The 13,650-nt window shown below is 33.0% G+C and overlaps 1 protein-coding gene across 8 annotated transcripts in view; it reads right to left on the minus strand.

Annotated features, from left to right (window-relative positions):
- Window positions 1-4,255: 4,255 nt before the first annotated feature.
- OXR1 (oxidation resistance 1) overlaps window positions 4,256-13,650 on the minus strand; it is a 449,619-nt gene continuing 440,224 nt past the window's right edge. For 7 of the 8 annotated variants that reach the window (XM_046642001.1, XM_046642004.1, XM_046642006.1 and 4 more), the window contains 5 exons: window positions 12,839-12,964; window positions 11,896-12,048; window positions 9,776-9,871; window positions 8,098-8,171; window positions 4,256-6,167 (listed from right to left, as the gene is read on the minus strand). In XM_046642001.1, coding sequence (XP_046497957.1) covers window positions 6,032-6,167; window positions 8,098-8,171; window positions 9,776-9,871; window positions 11,896-12,048; window positions 12,839-12,964 — 585 coding nt within the window. In that variant the 3' untranslated portion in view covers window positions 4,256-6,031. The remainder of the gene's footprint in view (window positions 6,168-8,097; window positions 8,172-9,775; window positions 9,872-11,895; window positions 12,049-12,838; window positions 12,965-13,650) is intronic. The other variant, XM_046642007.1, reaches the window with a different exon arrangement.

Below are 13,650 nucleotides of genomic sequence, written 5' to 3' on the forward strand. Positions count from 1 at the left end.
ATGTTGGAGAAGATGTGGAGAAAAGGGAACTCTAATACACTACTGGTGGGAATGCAAACTGGTGCAGGCACTATGGAAAATAGTACGAAGATTTCTCAAAAAATTAAAAATAGAAATACTATATGATCCAGCTATCCCACTATTGGGTATTATCCAAAGAACATGAAATCAACAATTCAGAGATTCTGCATCCCTATGTTCATTGAAGCATTATTCATAATAGCCAAAGTGTGGAAGCAATCCAGGTGTCCATCAACAGATGAATGGATAAAGATGTGGTATATATACACAATGGAATACTATTCAGCCATTAAAAAAAGACAAAATTGTGCCATTTGCAACAGTATGGAGGGAGCTTGAGGGTATTATACTAAGTGAAATAAGCCCAACAGAGAAAGACAAAAAATTTCACTCATATATGGAAGATAAATAAGCATATGGATAAGGAGAACAGACTAGTGGTTACCAGAGAGGAATGGGGTGGAGGGAGGGCAAAAGGGGTAAAGGGGCACATATATATGTTGATGGGGAAAAACTAGACTACTGGTGATGAACATGATACAGTCTATACAGAAACTGTATATAATAATGTGCACCTGAAATTTACACAATGTTATAAGACAACATGACCTCAATGATTTTTTTTATAAAAGGGTATTTTTAGCACTACTGGTGAGATTTGAAAATGGATTGCATATTAAATCATATTATTGTATTATGTTACGTTTCCTGAATTTGATTATTGTACTGTGATTATATAAAAGGATATCCTTGTTCTTAAGAGGTGCATGCCAATTTGTAAAATGTAACGTAATTATATTCAGTAAAATAAAGGTGAATGAGTGAGTGTGCGGGGAGGAGGAGCTGGTGGGGAGAGAATGAAAGTCAACAGTTCTGTAAACAGTCTAGTACATATCTCTTGGTAAACAAATGTACACATTGCTGTTGGGTATATACCAAGGAGTTAAATTTGCTGGCCAAAGGCTTAGCTTTAGTAGATGCTGCCAAAAAAGCTTTCCAAAGTTATTCCACTTACATTCCCTTTTAAAATAACTTTTATTGACTTAATACTGTTAGAGATTGCCAGTCTTCTGCCTATTCTTCTGTTGAACTTCGATTCATAGTTATGTGACCTTCATTAGAGACCTTCATTAAACCTGTGTATTACAAAACCCCCCCATTCTGTTGCTTGCCTTTTCACTTTTAATATCTTCTCATAAAAAGCTCTTAAAATTTTAATGTAGTATAATTTATCATTTTTTTCCTTTATAGTCTTTTTGTGTCCCATTTAAGAAAGGAATGCATATCCTAAGGTCATGAAGATATTCCATATTTTTAAAATGAATAGCTTTATTGTTTTACCTTTCACATTTGGATCTGTAATTATTTTTTGTATGTGGTGTGAGAAGTCAAGATTTTTTGTTCCATACATTCATCCAATTAATCCAGCACCATTTATTGAAAAGATCACCCTCTCCACTGAGTAGCACTGCCATCTTTTCAAAAAATCAGTTCGTTTCTGGACTCTTGACTTTGATCCATTCCTTTGTATATCCTTTGACCAATACCACATTGTCTTTCTTAGTCAGCTTTTTAAAAAATCATTACATCTGGTATTTAAGGGCACAGCCTCATTCTTCAATGTTGCCCTAGGTATTCTTTGCCTTTACATTTCCATATAAATTATAGAATCAGCTTAATTTCCACAAAAATAAACCTGGCTGAGATTTTCACTGCCAATAGAGACTGATTTTAGAGAACTGACATGTTTCAATATTGTTTTCCAATCATGAATATGGTATATCCTTCCTACTTAGGTCTTTTTCTTTTTGTTGTAAATCTGATATTTTCAATGGTATTACAAATGGTAATATTTTAAGCTTCATTTTCTAATTGTTGGTTGTACATAAAATTGAAAAGTTTTTATTTTTTTTATATTGAACTCGTATTTAGTGACCTTGCTAAATCAACTAACTCCAACAGTTAGATCATTTTGTAATTTTCTACGTTCACAATCATATCATACACAAATGACACTTAATGTTCTCCCATCCCAATCCTTATGATTTTCTTTTTCTTGCTTTATTGCAGTGGTTGGAACTTCCAGAACAAGGCTGAATAAAAATGATAAGAGCAGTTATCATTGTCAGGTTTCCTATCTCTGGGAGAAAACTTGCAATAATTTGCCAGTAAAGATGATGCTTCCTGTACATTTTTTAAGAATAATTTTGTCAGAATAAGGAAGATTCCTTCCTTCCTAGTTTGCTAAGAGTTTTAATCATAAACAGGCATTGAAATTAAATGCTTCTTTTGCTTCTATAGAGATGATCATGAAATTTTTCCTTTTTTCTGTAAGCGTGGTAAATGGCATCAATTTAAAAATGTTTACTCTTTCCTGAAATAAATCCTATTTGGTTATATTACTCTTTTATATATTGCTGAATTTGATTTGTGATTATTTTAGGTAGAAATTTTGTATCTATGTTCATAAGAGACTGTTCTGTAATTTTATTTTTTGTAAAGATTTCGTATCAAGGTCATGCTAGCCTCAAAAAGTAGTATCAGAAGTTTTCCCTTTTCTCAGTACCCTGGAAGAGTTCATCTAAGACTGATACTTTCTTCCTTAAAAAATTTTTAAAAATTAAATTTTTAAATTTTACTTAAAAAAATTAGTCAGTGGAACCATAAGGGCCTGAGATTCTTGTGGGAAGCTTTTTTTTTTTTTTAAATTAACAGATTCAATTTCTGCAACAAAAAAATTGTCTATATTCTTGAGTCAGGTTTAATAAATTTTGTCTTCCAAAACGTTTTTTTACATTTAACTTACATTGTCAAGTTTATTGATGCAAATTCTTCCAATATCCCATCTCTAAGGTCTACAGGCTCTGTATGATGTCTACTTTTACATTCTTAACAATGGTAATTTGACTTTATTTTTCTTGATCTCGCTAGAGGTTTACAATTTTATTATTCTCAGATTTTCTGTTTGGTATACTTTTAAATTTTATTGATTTCTGCTCATATCTTTATTTTGTCCTGCCTTCTGTTTTCATTAAGTTTAATTCACTGTTCTTCTTCTACTTCTTGAGATGGAAGCTTAGAGCCTTTTCTTCTTCCTGTCACTTAATAATACTATACCCCCAAAATTTATGTCAAAAATCCTCTCTTTCTAATCAGTCTATAATCTCAAAGGGCATTTCATTCAAAGGTTATGGCTTCAATTTCTAACTGTATGCTACTGATTTAAACATCTTTTTATCAGAAGAGAATATTAAATGCCCCCCACAACAATCTATTCTCCAATTTCTCACATCATACTATAATAAGGTCCATAACTAACTTAATTTCTCCATCTGCTACTTGTTTCTCTCTTTGTACATCATGCATCTTGATGAATAATACGCTCAGTTCCTAAGTATCCTTAACTGAGAGCTATCCTTAACTCTTTCTGACATCCAATTAATAATCAAGCTCTGTTATTCCTAATTCCTAAATCTCTTTTAAACCCATGCCTCCTTCCTATCACCATTGCTACTCCTCTTATTCAGGCCTCAGCATTTTTTCACTGGACTTTACAAAAGACTTATTGATCTCCTTGTCTCTAGTTTTTCTCTCTACCAATCTATTTTTCACAGAGATCTTCCTAAAGTGCATATGTGATCATGACATTCTTCCACTCAAGTTTTCTTAATTGCTCCTAAGAGATAAAACAAATCTAAATTTCTTGGCATTGCATACAACAAAGCTCTTCATAACATTAGTCTTACCTTGCTATGCACTCCCCATGAAAAAAGAACCTAATTTAAAAGTATCAAATGACTTGCACTTCTCCACATGTCAAGTACCCTCTCACTTCCCCATTTTTTTTCTTTTTTTGCTGAGGAAGATTTGCTCTGAGCTAACATCTGTTGCCAATCTTCCTTTATTTCGTACGTGAGCCAACACCACAGCATGGCCACTGATGAGTGAGCCCATGCTCAGGAACCAAATCCGGGCCACTGAAGCAGAGCATGCCAAAATTTAACCACTAGGGTACCACGGCTGGCCTCCCCATTTTTTAGACTGTGGTACCTCCCTCAATGTGAATGCATCCTTCCATCACTATTATCACTCTTACCACCACCACCATCACCACCACCACTGCCAAGGCTACTAGAAGCATTTTTACAGATAAAAAATAATAGTATGCTTGATCAAAGACTTCTTAGATATGAAAACAACTTGATTATTCAATAAGTCCAAACTCAAATTTGTATTTATGTATTTAATTTTATTTGGTATACACAACTATAACTTTATTGTAATTCAAATCCAATACAGGATTTTTTTTTTTTTTTTTTTTTTTATGATTAGTCAACTCCACAAAGACAATAATACTGCTGTGGAAGACCAGAGGCGGGGGAAAACTGATATGTTTATTTACAATTCCTTATATTGTAAACATTTAATCTATATACTGTTACTAACTTATAATGAGAGAGCTTTACATAGACAAGGAAGTGATGCCCTGCATTTCTATTCATATTCAGCAATAGCATATTAAATAGAACATCAGATTTTCTTTTCCATTAATATTATGCTTTCTTTAGATAATTATCTAAACTTTCAAAAGGTCTAAATATATTCAAGTGCTATACAACTAAAACTACTTTAGCCAACATATTTGGCTTATAATTCATTTTTAGAATAATTTAAAGTGCTATAAGCAACCTGGCGATCAACACTTTCTATAAGAACAAAACTACCTTTAAACATTAATTTACAAGATAATATACAATGTTTATCTGGAATAGCTGAAATTTCAGCACAAGGTCACTGTCACATGTATAACAGCAGGATTTTTTGTGTGTGCATAACATGAAGCTTTGAAATTGATGGATTATTGCCACAATGGCTTATTATTGGTTTCCTACAAAAGAGGATAAGAACTACTAGTATATTCTAGCTTTTCTTTTTTTTGTTGTTGAGGTCACTTGACAGTAAGTTTGCATATGCAACAAGTCTACTGAGTTACAATATTGTCTACTATAATCACTGCCCTTTTATAACAGCAAATGCTAACGGTAATTAATAACACATACCACTCAGAAAAAATCACAAGTTTTTTTCCTTTTGAAGAGGAACCTATATTTTGGGAGTTGGTGTGTAACAAGGCTAAAACAACAGAACTATAAAACAGGTTACCTGACACAATATGTTGAAGAAATATGCATCTGTTTCATAGTTTTTATACTTATGATAATGCCCTGCTAAGCTACAAATATGTAAATAGTATATTTTCTTGCTTGACATATTAAATTCAGTAGAATCATCAAGTTCTCATTCTCCTGTGTCATTTTATAACTCTTCACCAGATAATTCAATGATAAAACATTTGCCCAAACCTGTAGATCATGTGTGGTGTGGTCTATTACAACCAGAATTCTCAAGTTTCATTTTTATTAAAATGAAATTAAGAATACCTGAAAAATTAATAAAGAGAATGTTGTAGCATGAATTAAAACTAGAACTCAGTAGTCTACAAAGTATACATTATTTTGGCATGTATTTTTTTCCTTCATAAGAATAAGTAGAGCACATCCAAAGGTCACCTGCGCCAACCTCACATATACAGTAGTATCTAGTCTTCGTTCCCTCAATGCCCCAATTAGACTGCTCTAGTAAAACAATCAATATAGTTTTAAAAATAATAAACCAAAATAGGTTCAACAAAAGAGCACCATCCTATTAGGAGACTTGAGATAACATGGATTGTAGATGAGGTGGTCACTATGATCAAAATGCTGCCAATATTCTGACAAAACTCAAGCTGTTATACTCCATGGACCTATGCCGTGGTCTAAACCTAAAGAACTCTGGGACAGAAACATGATTTTAAAAATAAATTCCAAAATTATAGCTGTAATAAATGCTGATACCAACTAATTTTAAAGCACGAATGACATGTTACATTGTATTGCTTCTTGAACTTTCCAAACAATGCTTGTCCATGTCAGGTTTGGGCCATTATCCTGCTAAGACAGCATTCTATTTATTCAAAAGCCCAGATTTCAATGTCTTGGATAAAGAAGTCTTCCTTCTTAGAAAGTGTACGATTCCCAAATGTTTTACAAGAATGGCTTCTTCCATGGTAGAGATCTCCATCAAGCCAAAGGGCAAATTCTCCTCTGCAATACATAAAAGAAAACAGTTTTAACAATAATCTCTAAGTACTTATGTCGCAAATTGTAAAATAATAATTGCAGAGGTTGTGAAATAATAATTTGAATGAGACATTTCAAATCCAACAACTCTAAAATCATTAATTTTTCCAAACCCTTCCCCACTTCTTTCCACACTGGCACAAGGATTTTGTCTTGTTCATATCTCATTAAAAAATCACTTAATATACAGACCGAGGAATAAAATGAATCCTATAAAATGAACTTCACATAGAATTAGCTTTTGAGATAGGCACTACTCCCTGTTAATGCTTTCTCTGATTTATGGGTTTCTCTTTGCTGTATGGTTTTAATACATTTGACATGAATTTCTCAAAGGCATGAAAAATCCATTATGATCTAAAATAAAATGTGGGTTAATGTTAAGGATTCAATCTCCAAGTCACAGCTGAGAAAACTTTAGACTTGAGTTTGCTCAAGGTGCCACAATATATATTGAAGCTGGAATCTGAATCAAGTCTGATGCCAAAGCCTACATTCAGTCCATCGTATCACGATTTTGATTTCTTTGGGGCTCCTGTTTGGAATCCTGGAATATGAAGTCCCTGTAGCTCCTGTTTTTCAGCCTGTACTCTCCTCTCTCAAAGACTGAACTTGTCTTATTATCAAATGACCCAATGGTTAGTTTAGCTTGCTGGAATCAGGTAGAATCAAAATCAAGCTCCAGAAGACATCTAATGATATTGTATATGTTATTTTCAAAGACTCAAGTCACCCAAAACAGCTTGAAATTATAAGCCACTTTGGTGTGAGGCCTGCCTGGAGAGCTAAGGTAATCACATGTAAGACTATCATTTGGAGTAGGGATGAATGACTGCTTCTTCCTCACCACAAAAAAGAAGTGTAATTGGAACAAATAAACATTATGTGCTGATTCCAACAACCAAAAATAACATGGTTTTTAGTTACCTGGTTATGTCCTTCAGAGAAGGCTATAATAACCATGGTTATTTTTTAATCACTGATCACGACTCCAAACACCTATCTACAGAGAAGTTGTAAGAGAATTTGTTAGAGTCACTCAGGATGATGAATATTCTTACAGGCTAACATGATTCTGTGGCCTGAATGAATTATTATTATATATTCTCAACTGTGGGAAACAAATAACGCTTTTATAGGTTTGGGAATTATTTAGCATACTTTATGTCTGACCCTGAAGGATAAAGAGAAATAACAAAGGAAGGAATTGATGTTTGCTAAGCACTATTTGAGAAGTCTAGGCTTGGAGACAGGAGAACAAACTACCTCCAAACACCATAAAGACTAAATGAAGTTGAGATATAAGAAACAAATAAGAATAAGAAAGTTTCTCATAGTGCTTGCTTTGCCAAAAGAATCAAATCAAATTATTAACTCATACTGTTAAACACAAAATAAACAAGAAAATAAACCCTGAAAACTTGGGAGGTCACTAAAATTTTTTGCAGGAAAACAAATTTCTAGTATTGTCTAAAATATCAACCCAAATAGTCTCCTGCGTAGAGTGTCATGAAAAAAAACTGGACTTTTTTCATACATTGGGAGAAATAACATACCACCATGGTTTTTCAAAATTAGAGAAGTTCTAAGGTATTAGTATATTTCTCTTTCAAATACCAACAAGTCACTGTACTCTAAAGAAAAGGATGAGTTTTAATCAAAAGGGAATCAAGTAAAGAGCAGTTTAAAATGAGTAAAACAAATATTCTGCCAATAGTTTCAAATAACTAAACTTAAGCATCTTTTTGCAAATATATTATATTTTCTTAGTGATAACACACAAATTAGGATTCTATTGTCAAGACTTTCCAAAGATAACTGATTTTATAAATAACACAAATGAACTCTTTAAATTTCTTTAAAATTCTCATGGTAAAATGTTCAAGAGACTTACCCTCCACCACCAAAAGCTAGTGAATCCATGTCTCCTTTGATAAAAAACATATTATCTCCTGTCCACTTAAAGACCTACGTAAATGAACAAAATCTTTAAATGTGTAAATGAAAGTGGTCAATATACAGAGTTAGTATTCCTAAACCCCAAACAGTTAACAAAGCCTAAATTGATAGTAAGAAGAATAACAACAAGAACAGAAAAAGTTTGGGCAGAAGAGTCTGGTGCTTTGGGTTTTAGCGCTTGTATGACTAAACGTGAAAGCAGCACATGCTCTACTGCAACATAAGCTTCAATTCCAATTCCTCAAATCTTATCATCTCTTCATACATACTTCTCTGTTCTGACTATATAGATAACAAGAGTTGGATGGTTAATGAAAGAAGCTGAAGAACGTAAAAAATCAGTTAAAAAGACACCATTAACTTTTAACATGAAACATAAATGTACATTAATTTGATAATATTTTAAGATTTTGCTATGGGGCCAAGTCTTTTCTTTGGGTATGGATTTGCCTATCATCATTCTTATATAAGTCCATAACAGGTTTATGATTTCCAGTTTCAATTTCTTTAAAGAGCAGCAGGAACATAAAAATACTTGAGAAATCTGAGGGCAAAACTTCTAGATACTAATATTTTTAAATACTTTTTTTCTAACCTTTCATGGGAGTTTTACCTAAACCTAATACAACTGCAATTTCTAGCACTTACCTTTATCAAGTTTTCTCAAAGTATTCACTTCATTTCAGTAAAATAAACTTTAACACACACTTTTTCATAGTTACAGAACATTTGATTCATTACACCATTATAGCTATCAGGTAGAAACAGCATAAAAAAGTTTGAGAATAAGTACAACTGAAGCTTAAAAAAATTGTAACAAGCTTCCAGTTAGCTGTACAGGCATCAGTTGATATATTTTACAGAGGGAATGAAAAGCATTGGTTAACCTGGTGAGCCAGTTAAGCCAAGTTTGTTAAGAGAGCTTCTTTAGTGTTATCAAATCCTTTCTATTTTGTTCATTATAGAAAATGTTCCTAAAGATCATTCTCTCTTTTTTTAACCAATTCTGTTGATTCCATTTTTCAAGATTATAACTTCATCTCTTATGAATGGTTTGACATGCTGAACCTTAATGTACCTGAGATGGTGGGACTGCACTCAATGTTTTAAACAAAGTCAAACATTCACTAAAATTCACGTGTATCTTTACATTTTAGATCTTACTCGCATTAGAATGTATTCAATTCAAGTTAGTTAAGCCACAATAAAGAAAAAGAAATCTGGTAATCACTTCTCATTTAAACTTTAATTTATTTTTTAAGTTTTCAAGACATACTTATTTCATTAAACTTATTTAGTCATTAAAAGTTTGTAGGAATTTCACAATGAGAATTCATAAACAGAATAGGAGTAATAACATATACTCCTTATTGAGTCCATGATGTGAGTCTGGCACCATGCCAGTATTGCACATCTATGATTCTCATTTAATTTTTAAACAACTTTGTTACATGTTATGATCCCCATTCTATCCACAGGAAAGTGGAAGCTCAGAATGGTCAGAAAAGTGCTAAAGAGAGAGAGTCAAATGCAAGTGTGCATGACTCCAAAGTGCATGTTCTTTTCATTATGCCATCTCTTTATAAACTGAATACTGGAATAACTGTCCTTACCTCAAACTCTGGACAGAATGTAAAGACAAAGGTCTCTCCAGTACCATAAAAACCATCACTCACTTTAAATGGCTCAGATGCTAATGCACCAAAAACCTAAGAATAAAAAAAGGCATGTTCAATGACACGACTATTAGTTTGTTTCAGTAAGCATTATTCCATTATATGTTCAAGTAAAATGCAAAAAGATAGAAATCTAGTATAGTTTTATCTACTTGTACTTAAAAAGGGAAACATGATGAGTTTCTATATTATTCACATTACTGTCAAGTACAAATCATATCAATTACTCAATAGGGAAAAAACAGTTTTTTCCTAGGTTTAATCTACAAAGATGCTTATTATAACAAACAATCTTAAAAAGTGGCTCACACATTTCAGCAGGATTTATGTGCACAACGTATGTACAATAAGGATAACATGCTGCTATGGGATTGTAGCACTTAGGGAAGCAAAATCCCTTCAGTGTAGGTACACTACTATGGTAAGGTGACGCATGCAACTTTTTGGTCAGTGATGAATAGCATATACAACAGTGGTCCCATGAGATTAATACCATGCAGCCTAGGTGTGCAGTAAGTTATACCATCTAGGTTTGTGTCAGTACACTCTATGATGTTCACACAATGACGAAATCACTTAGCAAAAGATTTCTCAGAACGTATCCCTGTAGTTAAACAACACATGACTATACTAAAAAGGTATGCTATCTTTTTCTTAGACAGTAAACTCCGAAAAAGAAAAAGAAAAAGAATATAAAATAGATAGTAAACTCCATGATGGTCGGCCTTGGATCTGAATTGTTTGGTCCTATAATGCCATGACCGTACACAGTTCAAGACACACAGTGGATACCCTAAAAGAAGAACGATTGAATAAGAGACCTGGACAAGTCATTTCAGTGCTCTGGGTCCGTTTCCACATCATAAAATGGGAATGTAGAGAGTCTGACAGATGATCTCTACAGTTAACTGTCTCTCCTAACATTCTATTTTTACAGTCAATTTTTAAAATAGACTTTCTTATTGAAAGGTATATATATATAAAATATAAATGTACAAGTTCAATTTGGAATTATCACAAAGTCAAGTCCCATTTATCCCTTCATTTAGACCAAGAAACAGAACATTACCAGCACTCCTTTCACAAGCTCTCTTTGAGCCTCCTCTGCACCACCACCCCCACTTTCCCAAAGGAAGCCACTGGCCTGACAATACCATAGGTTTGTTTTGCCCATTTGCGAACTTGCTATAAAAGGAATCATAAGAAAGTTACTCTTTAGTATCTCATTTTTCACTCAAATTATGCTTGTGACACTTATCTATGCCATCGCACATAGCAGTAGTTCATTCATTTTCATTGCTGCAAATACTTTTTATTGGTTGTATAACATTGGGAAAGTTGATGAAACTCTTAAGTCATAGGTAACTCACCTTTAAAACAGAGATGATTAAAGTATCAACCTCACAGGGCTTTGATGATTAAATAAAATAATGCAGATAAAGTGATTAGTCACGTGTGCATAATAAGCATGCGAAAGGTGTTGCAGTAGTAGTGTCTTGTTTTGTTTTATAAATTAATATTGCTATTTCACCCTCTCATTACTCTCCAGTGCTGGTAATTGACTTAAACTTGCTGTTTCAGGAACAAACCAATGTCTCTCTTGCTTATCTGTGGTTTTATTCTTGGTATCATCCTCACACAATTATCTTCAAATTTCAAAACTTTACTTATGCTTCAAGACTGTCAATTTCCATCCTTGCTGTGAATCTCATTCTTTTCTCCCCAAAAAAGATGTGAACAACTCTTAATCTAAACAGCCTTTTGGCTTCTTCTAGGTTGTTAGCACACGTGGCATATTGTACTTGGCATTAGAGACACTGGTATATTTAAATGTTCTTTTCTACCAGACTATCATCCCTTTGAAGGCTGGAACTCTAATTATTCATGCTCATATCTACCTTCTGTAGCACTCAGCATTGCTTTGCATATTAAAAGTATTCAATAATTATCAGTTAGACTTAAAATGTACTAATGAAAATAATTTTCATCAAAAGAATATGCTAAAAGTTACTGCAATCTCTTAAAGGGTAAACTGTCTACATAGTTACTTTTCATACCTGCCCATCACTGTCTTTAATCACCATCAGCACTGGGGTGTCTAAACCTGTCATTGTTCGATAAAGGGTCTTCAAGCTTGTGCCATGCTTCCCAGTCCCATAAACAAGGGTCCATGGATAGCCAATTGTCCTTGGTGGAAGATGCTTGGTAAGCTTGAAAAAATAAAATGTTAACATTTACTTGATAGCTTATTGTCAATTTGTAGGGTACTATTGCCAATTGGAATTTAATGAAATGCTACAAAATGAAGGCTACAAAAATAACAGTAGAAATTACTTATCATTCTCAAAGATACTGAGATGTCTGAAGAATAACTGTACATTTCTCAGCATGAAGTATTAATTATCCACTAGGAAAAGAAAGAATCATGCCAAGCAAGAAACAGATTAGAACAGAGATAAGAAACATGGACTACTTATTGTTTGTGCTCTCTGTATTGAATTAACAAAAATATTGAATGGACTGTTAGCTTAATTATTAATAACCTCGCAAACAATGGGCTCTAGATTCAGACTACCAGAATTAGAAATCAAGCTTCAAAACTGTATAGCTGTTTGACTTTGAACAAGTTACTTAACCTCTCTATGCCCAAGTTTCTTTGCTAATAAAATGCACACAATAAGAGTATCCAGCTCCTACAGGTGTTGTAACAGTTATATGAGATAATTCACATTAAGCAAGTAACCGGCACACAATAAGAAATTAAATATTGGCTATTGTAGTGTTGCATCTAAATTGCTCTTATTTATTTTAATATTCTGCTTACCCAAATCTCCCAATATCCTCTATTATACTAGCTGCTATAATTTTTTTACTTTTTCTTAATGGGAGAGGAAGAGTAGTAGCAGTAACCCTGCTTCTTTAGTTTTCAAAACAACTGAAGAGGTTGTTTTACTCTCATGAGCACATGCTCTGAAATGCACACACGTGGGTATGTCATACCTTTTCAATTTGATCTGGCAGTAAGAGTTCACTAGGATCACTTAGGTTTGGTCGAAAAGATTCAGACTCCAGGTCTGCTTTCACTGGAGCAAGCTGCTTTGAATTTATGTCTTCCCTTGTAGTAATCTAAGGAAGTAAAACAGCAGCAGTATATTAACATAAAATTGCAACATGCTTTCAAAAATTTCAGCCTTTTGAGAGAAATCAAACTTCATTCCTTAGAAAAGGTGCCTAAAACTTTAATTTAGGATTTTAGAAGGGAAAAGATGCTCCATCTAACAATGATATATCCAGTGCAGAAAAAGACTTTTAACTATAAGCAGACATTTTTCTCATCTACAACATGAGGTGGGACAGGCAATAAATGATAAACCCCCTTACTTCTGTGTAAAAGAAGATAGTTGCATGCAAACTTTAATTTTGCTGTCGAAGGGCAAAAGTGAGACAGCTAGTTTGCTTTTTATTGTGCTATTTAAAATATGTGGAATTTGTTTTTCATGGTAAACATAAAATTTTCCAAAAATAACTAAGAAAGCTTCCTGGGTGTCAAAATTTTAATTTAAAGAATATACAATAAGTATAAATTTTCATTTGGGTGTGCATGTGTGCATGTGGATTTACTTGCTTCATTGAAAAATTTACCATTACTTTTAAAAAATCTTCATTATCTTTACTTTCTAAACACTTTTTTTATCTAGTTGGACCAAACAATAAATTTAAAAGTTAAATTTGTTCACAAAACTATTTTTTAAATTAAATCAATTTGATGCATTAAAAAGAATATATGCTTTTGCTTGATGGAAATGATCTCA

This window comes from Equus quagga, chromosome 16 (genome assembly GCF_021613505.1).
Source record: "Equus quagga isolate Etosha38 chromosome 16, UCLA_HA_Equagga_1.0, whole genome shotgun sequence".
NCBI lineage: Eukaryota > Metazoa > Chordata > Mammalia > Perissodactyla > Equidae > Equus > Equus quagga.